At 35.8% G+C, this 16863-nt stretch overlaps 4 protein-coding genes across 10 annotated transcripts; 2 read left to right on the top strand and 2 right to left on the bottom strand.

Moving 5' to 3' along the window:
* The first annotated feature begins 95 nt into the window (after positions 1-95).
* On the top strand, positions 96-4073 carry LOC101261067 (U-box domain-containing protein 12). 5 transcript variants are annotated; one of them, XM_004229794.4, is made up of 2 exons: positions 96-629; positions 2123-4073. In XM_004229794.4, exon 2 carries the CDS (start codon positions 2171-2173, stop codon positions 3836-3838), a length of 1668 nt encoding a protein of 555 aa, XP_004229842.1. In that variant the 5' UTR covers positions 96-629; positions 2123-2170; the 3' UTR covers positions 3839-4073. The 5 variants fall into 5 exon arrangements, with proteins under 5 accessions (XP_004229842.1, XP_010325944.1, XP_004229843.1 ...); XM_010327642.4 differs by having other exon boundaries at positions 192-1005; XM_004229795.5 differs by lacking the exon at positions 96-629 and adding an exon at positions 1029-1343.
* Positions 4074-6298: 2225 nt separating this feature from the next.
* LOC101261748 (peroxisomal membrane protein 11D) lies at positions 6299-10201 on the top strand. Of its 2 annotated transcripts, none has more exons than XM_004229797.5 (8): positions 6299-6652; positions 8575-8781; positions 8919-8993; positions 9070-9144; positions 9238-9318; positions 9428-9502; positions 9614-9787; positions 9886-10201. In XM_004229797.5, the coding sequence occupies exons 2-8, from the start codon at positions 8590-8592 to the stop codon at positions 9919-9921; spliced, it is 708 nt and encodes a 235-aa protein (XP_004229845.1). In that variant the 5' UTR covers positions 6299-6652; positions 8575-8589; the 3' UTR covers positions 9922-10201. The 2 variants fall into 2 exon arrangements, with proteins under 2 accessions (XP_004229845.1, XP_004229846.1); XM_004229798.5 differs by having other exon boundaries at positions 6635-6751.
* A 52-nt stretch (positions 10202-10253) lies between these two features.
* LOC101262254 (F-box protein At4g00755-like) lies at positions 10254-16790 on the bottom strand. Its single transcript, XM_069287503.1, has 6 exons — positions 16650-16790; positions 13928-14086; positions 11658-12074; positions 11374-11543; positions 10982-11100; positions 10254-10532 (listed from the first exon to the last, which is right to left on the bottom strand). Exons 2-6 carry the CDS (start codon positions 14052-14054, stop codon positions 10424-10426), a joined length of 942 nt encoding a protein of 313 aa, XP_069143604.1. The 5' UTR covers positions 14055-14086; positions 16650-16790; the 3' UTR covers positions 10254-10423.
* Positions 15225-16807, bottom strand: LOC101262561 (OVARIAN TUMOR DOMAIN-containing deubiquitinating enzyme 4). 2 transcript variants are annotated; one of them, XM_069287506.1, is made up of 2 exons: positions 16672-16807; positions 15225-16175 (listed from the first exon to the last, which is right to left on the bottom strand). In XM_069287506.1, the coding sequence occupies exon 2, from the start codon at positions 16007-16009 to the stop codon at positions 15350-15352; it is 660 nt and encodes a 219-aa protein (XP_069143607.1). In that variant the 5' UTR covers positions 16010-16175; positions 16672-16807; the 3' UTR covers positions 15225-15349. The 2 variants fall into 2 exon arrangements, with proteins under 2 accessions (XP_069143607.1, XP_069143606.1); XM_069287505.1 differs by having other exon boundaries at positions 15225-16280; positions 16672-16803.
* Between the last annotated feature and the right edge of the window lie 56 nt (positions 16808-16863).

Raw genomic sequence — 16863 nt, 5'->3', positions numbered from 1 at the left:
TTCACACGTGGCAACTTTTACTGACACATCAGCCACCTTGGTAAAATAAAATAATTCTTGTAATAACATTTTTTCAAATTTCAACGGTCTGATTTACTGTTTTGATCCTTCAAATCACAGCCGTTCATTTCTTAGCATGCTCTCTCCTTGGCCTTGCTGTATTATTATTGGAAAGAATCTAGGTGACAATAAGACAGGACTGTATCTGACATTTTCTTCTTCTTATAGAGAGAGATTTTGGGGTTTCTTTGATTTTGATTTTTGAATCAAGATTTTGTTGTTTCTCTCTATGTCTTCTCTCTTCTATTGTTTAATTGGTGGCCTATTTTTAAACTAGGTGCTGTTGTAAGTTGTAACAGCTACATTTAGCTTCTTCTACTTCCAGTTCAAAATTCTTATCACTTTCTTCCATAAAAAAAATCCAAAATTTCCTTTGAAGATTATCAACATTCGAGATTTGGGGGGGTGTTTCTTGATTTACATTTCTTGTTAAGTTTTGATCAAAGCTTACATCTTTTTGAGAAAAAGACCTTCAGCTTGAGAGGGGTTTGGAAGTAATTTAGGATCAAGCTATTTTTGGTTCCAATTTGAGGAAAAAGGGTGCAACTAATTGTTTCTGAGTCTTAAAGGTTGGTTCTTTAGCTTCTTTTTTCTTTTTTTGTATTTGATATTAACAATAGAAAGGGCCATGCTGCTTCTAATTTTTTTTTAGTCGGCTGTATCGGAAACAATCTCTCTGCCTCGTTTGCGAAGTACACTGGGTATGTTGTTGTTGATCTTATGATTAGACAGGTGAGAATGAGGGAAAAAGTTCTTTAAAAAAATTAATCTTTGGTAGGTCTTGATTTTTCAAGTCTAGGTGATGATTAGTGAGTGATCATTATTTATTTGGGATTTATGTTCTTGATTGTGATATTTGCTTATAGAAACAGTAATGCAAGTCTTTAAGTGGCTGATAAGGCTTTGAGTGACTTGGATGATAGCCAAAAGACTAGTCAATAAGAGGTATGCAATGAAATTTCTTTATTGCAGAAAATTTGGTGAACATTCTTTTAGTGGGAGCTTGGCCCCATTTACAAAACCATGTATGTACAACTGGAGATTAAAAAAAATCTTATCTTCTCTTCAAAGCAAAGAGTCTTCCTTTTCAATACTATACCAGCAATGGATATCCATATATATATATATATGAGAATAAAGTTGGAATTAAGTTACAAATTGAACTAGTGGACTTGTCCTTTCTTGGAATTTTGGCCATTTAGATTTAGATCTACTCCATGTTATGTAGTAGTTGAAGATTTTACTATTCATGTAGAATCAATGTCCTGTTCCGTAGCTGAAAGGTAAAGTTATGAAGTTCCATTTTTTTTACCAACTTGCCCCTATCTTTTCCCTAAATACCCTGCTGATAACATCACCTGTATGTGGGGCATTTTGGTCATGGTATAAAACGTCAGCCGACATTTTCTAATGGCTAGTTGTGGTGTATTTGGAGAAGAGTTGCATAATTTCACTTTCATCAGCTGTCAATGAATGTTTAAAGTTTGGTTTTACTTGAGATTTTTCCATGGTGATTTTTCTGTCTAATTGAAAAAACTTTTAAGTAAACTCGTGTGGGGATTACTTTATTAGGTGCTTAGTAATTGTCTGTCGGCTTTCATTTTCAGCTAACCAGATTTCTGTGATCATGCAAGATACTCGAACCCTCTAATGTTTGGCCTTCCTGTCCTATTTATTTATTGAAGTTTTTCTCTTTTTGCTGATTCCCTATAGTTTATTGTTTTGTGATTGTAACTGCTCCCACAACTTTAACTTTTCTAGGAGAAAGGATGGTATTTTTTTATGCTTTTCTGAAACTAGCCCACCACTTTGATGGTTTTAGTTTGTCTGAAGTTTACTTTTCCATCTGAAAGACATCTTGGTGCTTAGCTGACACATTTTTCTTCCTTAAAAATCATTTCTTTGTGGATTCTCTTCTCCTTTGATACCGAACTCTCAAAATGGGTTGTTGTGAAGAAACTTGATCCATGTTTAGATCAGTTCATGTGAAAGGTTGATTATTTTCCTGTAAATCTTTTCAGCATCAGAGAATCATTGAGGTTCTTTATTTTCTGAATTGCAGTTCTTCTCAGCAGTGGTATAGAATCTGATTATTTCAGCTGTACTTCATATGATGGTGGATGATAGTGGCAACTTGTCTGTTGAAGAGTGGCTCTCGCGTGCACAAGAACTTGTGCCTGTTGCACTTGAGAAGGCAAGAGAGGTGAAAGGATTCCCCAGTAGATGGAGGATGATTATCTCAAAATTGGAACAGATCCCGAATCGACTGTCTGATTTATCTAGCCATCCTTTCTTCTCAAAGAATGCTCTTTGTAAAGAGCAATTGCAGACGGTATCAAAGACGTTAAATGAAGCTGTTGAATTGGCAGAGAAGTGCATGAAAGAGAAGTATGAGGGAAAACTTCGGATGCAAAGTGATTTAGATGCATTGTCAGGGAGATTGGATTTGAACTTGCGTGATTGTGGGCTCTTAATCAAGTCTGGAGTGCTTGGTGAGGTTACTTTGCCGTCATCTGTTGCAAGCACATCCGCGGCACCTGAGGTAGCAGTACATGGAAATTTACGAGAATTGCTTGCTCGGCTTCAGATTGGACACTTGGAGGCTAAACATAAGGCCCTTGATAACCTTCTTGAAGTCATGAAAGAAGATGAGAAAAATGTTTTGGCTGTCCTAGGTCGAAGCAATATTGCGGCTCTAGTCCAATTGTTAACTGCTACTTCTCCTCGAATGAGGGAGAAGACAGTAACTGTAATTTGCTCGCTTGCAGAATCTGGGAGTTGTGAGAATTGGCTGGTTTCAGAAGGTGTCCTCCCTCCTCTTATACGTCTTGTTGAATCTGGTACAACTGTGAGCAAAGAGAAGGCCACCATTTCTCTCCAGAGATTGTCTATGACAGCAGAAACAGCTCGTTCTATTGTTGGACATGGTGGGATTAGGCCTCTAATCGAGATCTGCCGAACTGGTGATTCTGTTTCTCAGGCGGCTGCTGCTTGTACCCTGAAAAATATATCTGCTGTTCCTGAAGTTCGACAAGCTCTAGCTGAAGAAGGCATCATTAAACTTATGATGAATCTCCTAGATTGTGGAATACTGTTGGGATCGAAAGAGTATGCAGCTGAATGCTTGCAAAATCTAACTTCTGGAAATGATGATCTCCGAAGATCAGTTGTGTCAGAGGGTGGAATCAGAAGCCTGTTAGCATACTTGGATGGTCCATTGCCCCAAGAATCAGCTGTAGGGGCCTTGAGAAATTTGGTTGGGTCTGTGTCAACAGACATTTTAATCTCGCTTGGTCTCCTTCCAAGGTTGGTCCATGTCCTCAAGTCAGGATCACTTGGTGCACAACAGGCTGCAGCATCAGCAGTGTGTCGAATTTGCGCCTCAACTGAGATGAAGAGACTTTTGGGTGAAGCTGGATGCATTCCTCTCCTTATTAAGATGTTGGAGGCTAAAGCAAATGGGGTGAAGGAGGTCGCTGCTCAAGCGATTGCTAGCCTAATGTCCCTTGCGCATAATTGCAGGGAAGTCAAAAGAGACGATAAGAGCGTGCCAAATTTGGTTCAGCTGCTTGATCCAGCTCCTCAAAACACTGCTAAGAAGTATGCTGTTTCTTGTCTTTTCTTGCTTTCCTCGAGCAAGAAATGCAAGAAGCTGATGATTTCCTATGGAGCAATTGGCTATCTCAAGAAGCTTACCGAGATGGATATTCCAAATGCAAAGAAGCTACTCGAACGCTTGGAAAGAGGTAAATTGAGAAGCTTGTTTAGCAGAAAATAGGTAGGCCAAATATTCAATGTCCTTCCTTGTAGTTTGTACAATGAAAATCTTACTCTTAACCCAATCTATGATCATAAAATCATATGTAGCTCAAGGGGGGAATCTAGTAGGTATAAGCCAGTTGTTCTATGCAGGTCAAGGGTTTCAATAAAACCTCCTGACCATTAGTAATAACTTCTCTCAACTTCTATTTATCAATTTCTTATCAACTAAAAGCAAGATGGTTATGTTGTCATCCTATTACTTCCCTTTTGTTTTGTTTATCTCTTGAATGTTTTCGGAGATCTTTATAGTGAGTGCTATTGAGAAGCTCATCGGTATCAGCTCCTTCACCAGCTATGTCATTTACATTTATGAGATTGGCCTCGCATCTTGTTTCAGGGAAACCTGTTTCAAATCGAAATCAAGACAAAATGCATCACTTTTTGGTTCTTAAAATGGAGAGGGGAGGAGTTTAGTACCAGCTCCTGATTAAGTTGAAAGGCAAAATCTACATTCAAACCTCTCTATAATGTCTAAATATTGTTTGATTGTTATATAGCGATATGTTGTTATAGAGAAAATATAATGTAACATAACATGAAAAATTGGTTCCGAAGAAACTTGTCCTGTGTGAATGAAACTGGGAAGCACCACTATGAAAAAGTCGGGGGTGTAATGAAGAAGTTATTGGCCTGGGATTATAGGTGTAAAATTATATGAGATCGAAACTCTTGTTGTTCCTTAGACTGAGAGCTAGTGATAGATCTGCTATGGTCTTTTTCTCCTTTTACCTTATTTCTGGTTTAAAATGTTTTTAAAAAGCATTATGTTGAGTCACTCCAAGAGTATAATCCGACAGTGAAATATTGTTATATAAAGGTTGTACATGTATTTTTCAGAAAAGTGAATGGCTGTAATATTTTTGTGGGATGTATCCATAGCTGTCATGCTTATAGGTTTTGTGTTGCTTCAGAAATAGTGGAAAGTGAGTTTGTTGTGCGTCAGAATCAGCACATTGAAGGGTTGGCAAGTAGCCCCACAACAAATTTGGCTTTTTCTTTGACATTATCAGCGTCAAAACTAAACCCTTGAAGATGATCACCGTCTTATTAATAGTGTATGTATGCTTTTATATAAATGATAAATAAATAATAATCAAATTTTCATAATAAAGAACTTAAATTTGAATTGCAAGTATCTTTCAATATTTTACAGCACAGAGAAAGGAGTCTGGAACCTAAATAAACCACTAAAAGATAAAAAGTGATCAAAATAACTCATTATTTCAGTTCTCACTAAGCCTATTTTAATTACTTATTAGAATAATAACTTATTTTGGTCACTTTTATTTTTTCGTGACTCGTTTAGCTTTTGAACTCTAGAAAAGAGCCAGGGTTATTAAATATATATTACTATTACACATGTTACATAATTTACAGATTCATTCATATATAGTATTTTTCAAGTACAATATCATTGTCAATCACATTAAATGGAACAATATCTCAAATGTCTCTCAATAAATGCTTAATAATTCATATATTCAATATATACTGTAATTAGTACGGTCTAGGGTATAACTTAGACCATCCAAACCCCATAGTAAGAAAAAGATATATGGAATGTAGTTTGTCACATTCAAATTTGATTATGTTCTGAGCAAAAGGAGATAAGAAATACAAAATTAATAGATGTAAAAATGAATATAGCAGAGAGAATAGGAATTCATTAGTTAGTTGAATTCTAGCTAGTATATTTGGAGTGCAATATTTAATGGAATGTTATTTCTTTCTTTTTAACATTTTCCTTTTTCCTATTATTAAAACAAGAAAAAATTTGTCCATATCGAATATTTAAATAAAGTCAATAAAATTTTAATTGTTAGATAATTTAAAAAATAAATGTACATCAATTGACTTGATATAAACACCCAGTGCATGTTTTTTTTTTAAAATTTCTTTTTACTTACATCTTAGTGGAGTCCACAAGAAGAAAAACAGACCTTAGCTGACGCTATAAGCCTATCACAATTACAAACTTATCTTTGTGCAGTGTGCACCGCATCAGTACGCAACTCATAATAGCTACTTAAATTAAATTATTGAACTATAAATTTTATTATATACCATATATTTTTGAAATAATGCATAAGTATTTTTTAATATATGTCTGAAATTTCCGACACAAATCGATACTATACTAAAGTTCTATTTTTTCCTAAATTTTTTTATAAATAATTTTTTATCCCTTTTTAGCTTATGTGGCACTAGTTTAAAAAAAATATCAATGTATATTAAATCCACAAGATAAGTCGAAAAGAAATAAAAATATTTATAAAATAAATTCAGGAGGATAATAAGACTTTAATACATTATAAGTGTGTCTTTGAGATTACATATATTGAGAATACTTTTATATTTTCCTAGATCTTATTTAATAAATTTCATTAAATATATAATTGTGTCGATATTTATACTAGTGTGAGATCCATCTAAGAAGATAATTTGCTAAATAGTTGTTTCTTTCATTTTGTTTTTATAACTGATAGAAAAATCTTGATTGACTATAATGCGACAAATATAATAAAAGTAATATTTTTTTAATAAAATAGAATTGAGCATGGAAAGGAAAAATATTATTTTTAGTATATTTAACGTTAATAACGTAATTTTCGAGGACCAAGCAAGGCCTTATCAACAAGACCGCCTCACTCCCTCCCATATTGTATTACAACTTACAAGATTGAACAAACAGCTCAGACGCTACCAATAAACTGTTCCATCTTATAGGTGGTGTAAATTTCAAGGCAAAGACGCTGTGGCACGAATCCCCGTAAGACAACTCTATCTATCTATATATCAACTTTCTTGCTTAACAAAAACAAATCTTCTTCTTTTTCTATTTTTTTTAGGGTTACCCTTTTTCTAACAGGTATCAAAATTGATTCTTTTTTTATTTTATCTGTCAATCGGCAAATGTTCTCTTTTTTAATTGATTTTGTTTGGTACCAGTTTATGGGATTGTTGAAAAGTTACACGTGTTGCGAATTGTAATTATATCTGGTTTTGATTCTATTGAATCTTTAATTACTGGGGGTTTAAGTTTAATAGCTCTTTTTTGATTCTATTAGATCCTTAATTCTTGTTTTTTAGCTTAATATTTTGTCTGATTGCTGTGTTGAATTTTTTAGTTACTGGGTTTTTGGTTTGTATTTAATTGTGTCTTTAATTACTGGGTCTTGCTTAATTTCTGCAAATAAAGATTGGATTTTTAATTAATTATTAGTTTCATTTTGTTGTACTAACAGATTCGTTTCAGATGTAGACATATATGTTGATGTTTATGAGTCCCTATGACAAAGATGTGTGTATTTTCTTTTCATACTATTTAATGCTTTTGTTTCAACTCTTTGTTTGTTGGTTGGTGGAAGTCATTGATGGTTGAGTCCAGGAGTTTCCAGTTTATTTGTTCTTGAGAATCTTTGAGCTGAATTTGGAGTGATGTCGAATGTATGATAAAATATGTGAGCTTGTTGAGAAGTCTCCTCGACTGCCATCCTGTTCTGTTTATGTAGCTTGAGTTAATCTGCTGGTATGTATAACGATTCAAGATGTGGAAATAGAAACTTGGGGGTGTATCTCTTTAGGTAAACTGGGTGAGGAGTATGTGGTTAATGGCTTTTACCAAACCACCAAAAAAAGTTTGTGATACTGAGACAAAATACTGGGGTCGTGAGGGAAGGATTATGAATAAGATATATTTAAGATAGCCTGTAAAAGCTTGGATAGAATCCATTTAAACCTGATAATTGTTAAATAGAAACAAAAAACATCACCTGAATCTGATTGTTATAAACAAATGCAATGTGCAGGAGTTAATAAAAATGATCCCTCAACAACTACCCCATAAGCTAAAAAATAGACTTTGTTTGAGCATTCCCTTATGTCTTGAGTAATAATTTCTGTGACGAAAAGAGGGGTATCTCGAAGGACCAGGAGAGGTAGAATAAACCCTCTCCCATTTCTGCTAAGCTTTCCATCTCCAGGGAAAGGAGAAGTGGACATACTGAACTACTTATGCCCCAAGTATGGTTTACGCACTAAAATAACGATTCAAATGCATGATAGAAATTCCAACCTCAAGATATGCAAAATAAATAGACACGGTATATGGTATTCATTGTTAAATTGCTATGAAGTCTATCTTCTTCCAGATGGTTTAATGGAAGAACTCCTAGTTTGCTTAGCTCATAGAATGTGTTTCTTCCTCTCTTACCATACAAATATTATGAAGGAATGAGATATGTCTGTCCTTTATCATCATCATCACTGATATTACTTCTTTGGTAATCAAGAGTCATTTGGCATCTTGGTTTCGAACTCTTATCTGATTCTTATTAGCTTCTCCTGTATTTAAGGTGTCAAGTTGGTTTCTCGAGTAGTAGCTTTTCTCCCAAAGAACTGGTGATTTTCTTTTACTCCCATCTATTCCTTTATGAAAGGGGAACTTACAAGCAATGGACATACACTTTGTCCAGAGCAATCTAGACACCCAGAATTATGGGTACACTCTATGGGCTCACTGTAGTTTGTTACGTTTCTTTGCAACAAACATAAAATGGTTTTGTATGAGAGAAAAAATTAGTTTGCTTCTGAGAAATGCTCAGGGCATATCATATCAAGGCTGTATCTTGTCTTCCTATCACATATTCAATTTCCTTATTATATTGACCTTGTGCAATTCTTATTTTGCAGTATTTGTAGAGTAAAATGAGTGCCTTGGATGCAGCCAGAGCAGAGCTTGCCCTTGCAGTCTTGTACTTGAACAAAGCAGAGGCAAGGGACAAGATATGCAGGGCAATACAGTATGGTTCAAAATTTGTGAGTAATGGAGAGCCTGGCACTGCTCAAAATGTTGACAAATCAACTAGCTTAGCAAGGAAAGTATTCCGTCTTTTCAAGGTTAGGTTTCAGTGCAATTTTGCATATTCATAGTAAGGGCATTTCTTTATTCAAACAATGGGCACTTACTATATAATAGCATTTATTTTCACCATCAGCTATTTTGATTTTGAGTTTCGTGTCCTTTACTGATGCAGTTCATCAATGATCTGCACGGGCTTATTAGTCCACCTGCCCCAGGAACCCCACTTCCACTCATCTTGTTGGGGAAGGTAAACACCAACTCTCTCTTCTTGTGATCTCTTTCTAATTCTCATGTTACGTGTCTAACAGTGCTGGTAATTCCAGTCTAAAAATGCATTGCTATCGACTTTCTTGTTTCTGGATCAATTTGTGTGGCTTGGAAGGACAGGCATTTACAAGGTATTAAATCTTTTGTATTATGTAGTCGTTCCGTTTCTTTAGAGATGAGACAGTGAAGGGAAAGTGTCATAAAATTCTTGTGTTTTTGCACAGAACAAAGAACGCACTGATTTACTTGGCAGGATCTCTCTCTTTTGTTGGATGGGTTCCTCAATATGTACTACATTAGTGGAGGTTACTTCTCATCTTACTATTCAGCATGTGAAATTAGTGCTTGATCATTGCTCCTAGTGTTTGCTTTTATGCCAATAGAAATAGATTGTCTCACATTTTGTTACCCCAGATTGGGGAGATTGGAAGACTTTCTGCATCAATGAAAAAGCTGGAGAAGGAACTCAAGAATAGCGACAAATACAAGGTTTGCCAATTCCAAGCATCATCATGCACTATGGTTATTTGGCAGCACTGTGGAATTTTGCTTTGAAAGATTATTCTATATTAGTAATGTTTGGTGTATTTTGCATTGTAGGATGAGCAGTACAGGATTAAGCTTCAGAAGTCAAATGAGAGGTCTCTAGCCCTGATTAAAGCAGGCATTGATATAGTAGTTGCTGTCGGATTGCTCCAATTGGCACCTAAGAAAGTCACTCCCCGCGTAACAGGAGCCTTTGGATTTGTTAGCTCCTTGATATCATGTTATCAGGTACTTGTTTATCAGAATCTTTTTTATGCCTTAGATTAACCTAACTTGAAGAAATTTAATGCCAGTGTGTTGAGGATGTCTTATTTTTCCTTGTGCAGTTGCTCCCAGCACCGCCAAAGGCCAAGACATCGTGAAAGGCTCTAATGCTGTTGATGAATTCCCAATATCCACTGGAATAATTATTTATGCTATGCATACTGCTTATGAGATCTCAGCAGTTTCTCTACATGTTACAGTATTTCACCTTGTTTACTGCATCTTTCATTTTGGTACAGAACTTTAATAATGACATGTCTTGTCTTAGATTCACTACATTTTAATGGTATGGCATTTCAAGGCCAGCTATTGTACTGCAAGAAGATTTTTAGCTGTAGTGACAAAACCATCTTGGAGGGATATATTTCCCAGAAGAAACTTCACGTCTCACTATCCAGTACTTTGTAAAATGTTTAAAAACTATTTCAAGTGAACGATCAGAAAAGGTTCTCTTTCATATCAAAACACACCAAATTCTTTTTCTTGTCCATTTAATAGCCTTCATTATTCAGCCCACCAGGTAAATAATCCAAGCACTAGTTAATTGGGATGTTTTTGGAATCTTGAATGAATCCTATTAGACAAGCTCTGCAACATGGATTAAAGAAACTCTCTTTTGTACTCGAGCACAAAGTCTCCAGACAGTTCGATGTTCTGTACACCAAAGGCTGGACTGAGCGGTCGTCCTCTGACTTTCACATAGTCAATGCTGCACATATGAATCAACAGTTTTCAGATCACATACGAAAGCAACAAGCACTGACATTTAACCAGAAAGGATGAGTCTTTTGCGTCTAAAAGAAATAAGTTGGTGCGTGGTAAACATGGACTTATTAGATTAGGAAGACTGGAAAAGGGAACATTTCAAGTATAGATCGATATTTCGTTAGTACTATAGGCAAATGAATATCCAAAGAAATTGCATTGTTCTTCTACCAAAATCGTCCAAAGTTGCATTACAAATTTAGGCCTCATTTCTTGAATTAGAAATTTAGGTTTTTTGAAGAGAAAATAAGGGTTTCAATTTCTTTGACAAATGAAATTATTTACTCTAGCCTAATCAGTAATATATAGATGAAACAGCAACAAAATATTGCTAACGGATAAACGAATAAATACGAAAAAGAACTTCAAGACAGGTAAGTGTTGAACACTAACCATATGTAAAACAAGTTGTCAATGTCACATCTCTGAGCTCTGCCCAACAGTTCAATCTGCAGATATCCACCAATACAAAGCACTGGTTCTGGTAACTTGAACTGCTGCAAGCGGTTTTCCTGACCAACAAAATTTGATCTGTGAATAATTCTATGCTAATTACTCTCTGACACTCCTTTAGAAGGCCTGTAGATGATGTTTCACATTTTTCTTATGACAAGACTTAGATGCCTTAGCTCTTTATCAGTGGTGAACTCTTCCACTACTTCTTTTTATTGTTGGAACTGTTCCACCTACGACCAGAATAAACTTGTTTGTGCCTCCACCAAGTAAAACAACAATTTAGTCAATAAGATCACCTGTGTTAGGATAAGTAAAGTTAATTACTGCACCTGTCTCATCTGGAATTCTTTCGAGGTATATGTCCATATAAACTTGTCATTAGCAGGCTGTTGCTTGGGGAAGTCCAGGAGATAACTCTTTTCTCTTGAGGATTTGAGATGTCCTAATCGAAATCGAACAGATTTCGCAGAGCATATGGGCCTGCCTCGGTGGAAATAAACTGAATTGCAAACATATTAGTAAAAGAGTGCCAAAAACTTTGGAAGTCTGATTATGAGTGGTCAAGAGGGCATCCAGTGCCACAAGGTGATGATAAGAGAGAATGAACAATCACCTTCAAAAGGTTGTATGTTAATTTCAGTGATACAACAAAGATCAGCTTTCAATTTGTAAATTAGTGTCTCGGGAGCATTGGGATCACTGTGCCCTATACTTGACCAATATGAAGGACTAATTCCATATCTGTTTGATGGAGCTAGAGTATTCACAATACTTTCAAAGGGATAACGGTCCGTACTTGAAGCCCCGACTGCATGACCCATGCAATCACTTGGGCATAAGTTTGATGTTTCAATATCTTGAAGTAGAGAAGCATAAACAATATGGTCTCTTTTTAGAGCCTCCCAACTGGAATTGCTAGACTCATCTTTTCTTTCTGCTACTCTCAAATCTGGTTCTGTTATACATGTAATGCTAGAAAGCTGCGGAAACTTTCTCAGACACAGTTGCTTGGAAATTCCATTTATAGCCACTGCAAACAAATAAGAAGACCTTCAACTCATTCATTCTCCCATATGATTTTAAACCTTCAATGAACTTCAAGTAGCTAAAAATGGCATCCCTAAATTTCTTGAATAAATGCTCATTATAGCATCAGTTTTCTGTATGAAAGAAATTCTAAGAAATTGATGCCCCGTCAAAATGACAGAGGAAGTGATGAAATTGGAAGGCTAACTGACCAAGATACAGTCACTAAGTTCTCGACTTCAACATATCTAAATTAGTGACACCACACACCAACCACAGAAGGAAAAAATGATATGCAAGTTTAGTGTCGCCAACTAATAATTTATCAAAAAAAAGTTATTTACAAAATACTACTCCCGATTAATTACTGGTTGCAAACTCGAAAGAACATGCAAATGGACAGGCTACACTCAACTAGATAGATCAGGTGACATTTGAGGACAAACAAAAAGACCAAGTGAGCCATCACAACCAGATTATACTTCTAGAGAGAACCATCCATATAGCAATCCAAAAAATGGTGGTGTTTGTTTTCATAGAGAAATCAACTGTTCTTTTCGTTCTGAAGCAAACATATCAATGTTTCTAGAGAACTAGAAACCGGGATATAAGTAGTTTGAGATGGGAACAATGGAGCCTCAAGCAGGGATATTCTTTCAGCTTTTGCAGAATTGCATTGTGTCCCCAAAAGATTCTTTACCTTTTTACTTTCTCTTCCTGGAACAATCTTTTTCCTTCAACCAAAAAAAGAATCTTTTACTAAAAAACATGTTCAGAAAAAAAAAATTAATTTCACTATATGAAAGTTTGAAAATGTTTTATGACTTTTTTGAGAAAGTTCTACACTTCTCCCCCAAAACCAATTCATAGAACCAAATCCGAACACTCACTAGCCCCAAGAAGAGAACAAAAAGACAAACCAAGCAGGTTTTTTTTTCCTGAAATCCCCTGTTGATTTAATACCACGAAAAGGATTCAAGTTCAGGGACTAATTAATTTGGTGTTCATGAAGTATCTATCACAATTCTTCCCTTACTTAGCCACTCAGCCATCAAGTCATAAAGAATCAGGAATTGTGGAAAAGGGAAGATCTATGCAAAGTTTCTAAAATATAAAGAGAAACAAAGACACAAGAAACAGAGGTACATTAGAGGTCTTCACAGCCAAGGTTGGAAATGTATTGCAGTATTTCAACTTATATAAAAATTTCCGATGGTACTAGACATCATATTTGTAGATAGTCCGATGGTACTAGACATCATATTTGTAGATAGCAAGACAAACAAAAGGGGTCAGGTAATTTGGTCAAGGTCTAACCTTACATTTTGAACCTCAAGAGGTTCTCTTACATAATTTTCTTTGTCACATGCATTAATTAATTTGCTTGCACCTGGTATTTCGAGAAAAATTCAAAGAAATTTGATCATGATTGGTTGGCTGTACCCTTAAGAGGATCCTTCCTTTGTCTGAGGCTCTACTTATGTGTGCTCATTCCAGGCATATTCAAGTTGCAGATTTAGCGTCAATGCTCAAAGTAGGTGTAGATGCAAAGAAAGAAAATGTTACCAATGCAGAAAGGCTCTTTACTTGAGTATCTATAATGGTGAAAGAATAAAAGATAGTCAACTATGAGAACTTAGGCACATTAAATATAGCAAGCATAGGTAAAAGACTAGAAGAGAATGGAAATAGGAGAATGCAATCTATGACTTATCATTTATAAAACATAACACCGTTGGGTGTGTAGTATTATGATAGATGAAAAAGAGAACAGGTTTTCAGTCTCACAGCCTAAATGAAGTACTAAACAAGGCAATAAATGCTTTAAAGGAAAAACTTAAGGCTTGAACAACACACCAAATTGACGCCAAAGGCATGAAACAGAGGCAGCACGGACCACATCAGCTGGATCATCCAAACGCATCAGAATGTTCAGAGACATGTCTGTTTCAAGCCATTGCACAAAATCAACTTGCGTCTTCATGCCAAAGCAAATTTAATCAAAAGTTCCAAACCCTGATTCATCACAAAATACATAATTCATGCAATCAGCAAAATTATTCATATTGAAAAAGATAGAGTGGAAGTAAGTAAAATAAATAAAACTAAAGCCAGTTAATATTTGTTCCTGCGGCTACTGAAAGGCTCACGAAAATGGCTTTGCTTAAGCTGCTTTCAAGGAATGTAACTCCCGCATCAAGTCAGAACACACATAAAAATTCTCATCCTTGATACATTAACCAATTTTCCAATTCAAAAACACCAAGAAGAAAAATCTGGAAACCATCTAACCAATGCAATGAGAAAGCAAAAATGAGGCAAGAAAGACAAGCATAGGGAAGATACTAACAGTTAGGTGCATTAAGAAAAGAAACGAAAATTAGCATGCAACCAAGAATGACCTACGCATCTGGAGTTCACCCAAAAAACTCAACAAAAGAATGAACACCAATTAAACACACAGACCAGCAGATAGTAGAAAAGGAAGGGAAGGGACTTGGCACCTTTTGTATTGAAGAAACAGAACAAAACCTAGAGAATGGAACAATATGCATACAGGGATAGAGAAAATGGCCACTGTTTCCACCCTATTTTAGAAGTGGAAATGACATCACAATGGCTGCATTTACTGTGTAAACTTTAGAAGCCTCAAAACTTTCTTCATGGATAAACTAATTTCTGAATTATCTATAAGCACTGAGGAATCACTGTAAAACTCACTTTGCAACTTTGGGGTTACAGCATACCATTAACTAATAATAGGGAGGATGAGTTTTTATCATACACGCTACTTGTAGATAAGAACAAAATATTACCACACTAAGCAATAAAAGTGATTGAGGATAGTTCCTTGTAGGTGAACGAACTTAAACAAGAGTTCTTCTGGATTTAATAGTAAAAAAGATTCTCCATTTTAAGATCCTAATGCTTGGATATGCTAGAGTTTCACTAATGTATACAAGTATGTCTCTAGTGCATGAACAGAGTTAATGGATACACTTTTTTTTCAGAGAAAAGGAAAGGCTGCATTCATCTTGCAATCATTATTAAACAGATACTTCAGAACTCAGACTTGACAGACAAATGGAGAGGAAAAGTGGTAAAGAGTACACGATTCATCAAGGGAAGAACACAAACTACTAGAGAGCACATATTCAGAAACATCTCTCTTGACTATTCACATTCAGTCTACTTGTTACATTCTAGACAATAACATAGCTCAAAAGCCTGTGCATGTCTCTTCTCCTCCAAGATAAACATTTATAATGAATTTGCAGTTTAAAGTTTCGATCTTGGTCCTTTCTTCCCGGGAATGTGCAATGCATCGTAATGACCAAATCCGTGATACAGAACCTTAATAGGATTGTCCTTGCCATATTCTTGCCCGTATTCAGCAATAGAAATCAGGCCACTGGCGTCCTGGTCATACATGTAAACACTAATTGGCATCTGGAGAACATGAGAAGCCATCAAAAGTTCTGGCTCACCTCCCCACACATGAGAATTCCTTATTTGGGCAACATATGTGTTAAAATCACCTTCGATGAACCATTCGGTCTCTTCTCTCCTCTTTATAAATTCATCTGCTACTCTGGCCCGCAATTCATCTGCTAATTCCCTCTGTAAGTTCTCATTAGGAGGGGGCTTCCCTGATCTTACACAAGCACCATGAGCAACAGAACGAAATAAACATCTTCCATCTCCAGGTATACCAATTACAGAATAGTCAGTATAGACCTTCTTTCCATGTGAATAGCCAGTGGTTGAGGATTCACAGCTATCTCCCATACTTCCTCCTGATGCTTCAGCATGTACCGGTTCAGAGGCAGAGCAGCAAACTAAAAATCCAATAGATAAACCTGCAGACGTATGATTTCGCTTTCCAGAATTACACCCAAATTTGCGGAACTTCGATTGAGTACGTAAGAAAAGCCTCATATTCACATTTTGGGACCAAAAAGAAATATCACAGCACGCCTTCCTGCGACTCGCAGCAGTTGTAACTGTTAACGTGCGGCAGCTATTCTTCAGGTTGGAGTTAGAATACCCAATACATCTCTTTTGGGATCCCCCAAAGCTGATTGATGATGAGATACAATTTGATCTGGGTGCAGAAATAGTAAATTTTGCAGGGTTGGTTGAGATATAAAAACGAAATGAGCTGGCTGGTGATTGCAAGACAATATTACAGAAGCGGCTTGTCATTTATCTAACAGAAGCAAAAACAATTAGTAACTCTTTGTCCCCAATCTATGTATCTCCCTCTTTTTTAGTTGCCAAAATTTTATTAATGTGAGAAGGTTCTAGTTATGGTCTGGACGAGGCCAGAATTCAAGGCTCTGACTTATCCAACTAACCAGCGCCCCATAGGTTTTGGATACACCGACTACAGTTATACACAAGTGCAATAATCCTGGTCAAAAGATAAACTTGAACCTCTATAAACCCAGAAAATTGCTCAAATCATCAATTAACATACAAGTTACTAGAACCAAATGAAAATCCCTAATTTGTTGATGAAAACTACGACAGTAGCTTGTGCTTCTAGGCGAAAAAACTCGGATGAGAAAAGGCTAACCTTTAGAGAAGAGAAAGTTTACCGTCTACGAATCTGATACAAAGCCGAGTGAACAATCGCTGTGTTTTCCTCAAATACCAACACTCTCTTGCGAGGGTTCGTATCTTACTTTATCCAAAACAAAGTAACCTATTGTTAATTTTATTTTTATGTCGTTAAATTTAGTGTGATCGCGGTATTAATAATAATTTCATATCCCTTTTTAAAATAATGT

The sequence above is a fragment of the Solanum lycopersicum genome, chromosome 1, assembly GCF_036512215.1.
Source record: "Solanum lycopersicum chromosome 1, SLM_r2.1".
Taxonomy (NCBI): domain Eukaryota; kingdom Viridiplantae; phylum Streptophyta; class Magnoliopsida; order Solanales; family Solanaceae; genus Solanum; species Solanum lycopersicum.
Note: the sequence above shows the minus strand (reverse complement) of the source record. Positions and strands in the feature narration are given on the sequence as shown.

Excerpts from the sequence above, each read along its gene's own strand:
- LOC101261067 (XM_004229794.4), top strand. The coding sequence starts at position 2,171 with ATGATGGTGGATGATAGTGGCAACTTGTCTGTTGAAGAGTGGCTCTCG.
- LOC101261748 (XM_004229797.5), top strand. The coding sequence starts at position 8,590 with ATGAGTGCCTTGGATGCAGCCAGAGCAGAGCTTGCCCTTGCAGTCTTG. Across the intron at positions 8,782-8,918 it reads AAGTATTCCGTCTTTTCAAG|TTCATCAATGATCTGCACGG; the intron begins GTTAGGTTTCAG and ends TTACTGATGCAG. Across the intron at positions 9,319-9,427 it reads TATGTACTACATTAGTGGAG|ATTGGGGAGATTGGAAGACT; the intron begins GTTACTTCTCAT and ends TTGTTACCCCAG.
- LOC101262254 (XM_069287503.1), bottom strand. The coding sequence starts at position 14,054 with ATGAAGACGCAAGTTGATTTTGTGCAATGGCTTGAAACAGACATGTCT. Across the intron at positions 12,075-13,927 it reads ATGCCTTTGGCGTCAATTTG|TGGCTATAAATGGAATTTCC; the intron begins GTGTGTTGTTCA and ends ATTTGTTTGCAG. Across the intron at positions 10,533-10,981 it reads GACAACTTGTTTTACATATG|CATTGACTATGTGAAAGTCA; the intron begins GTTAGTGTTCAA and ends TCATATGTGCAG.
- LOC101262561 (XM_069287505.1), bottom strand. The coding sequence starts at position 16,276 with ATGACAAGCCGCTTCTGTAATATTGTCTTGCAATCACCAGCCAGCTCA.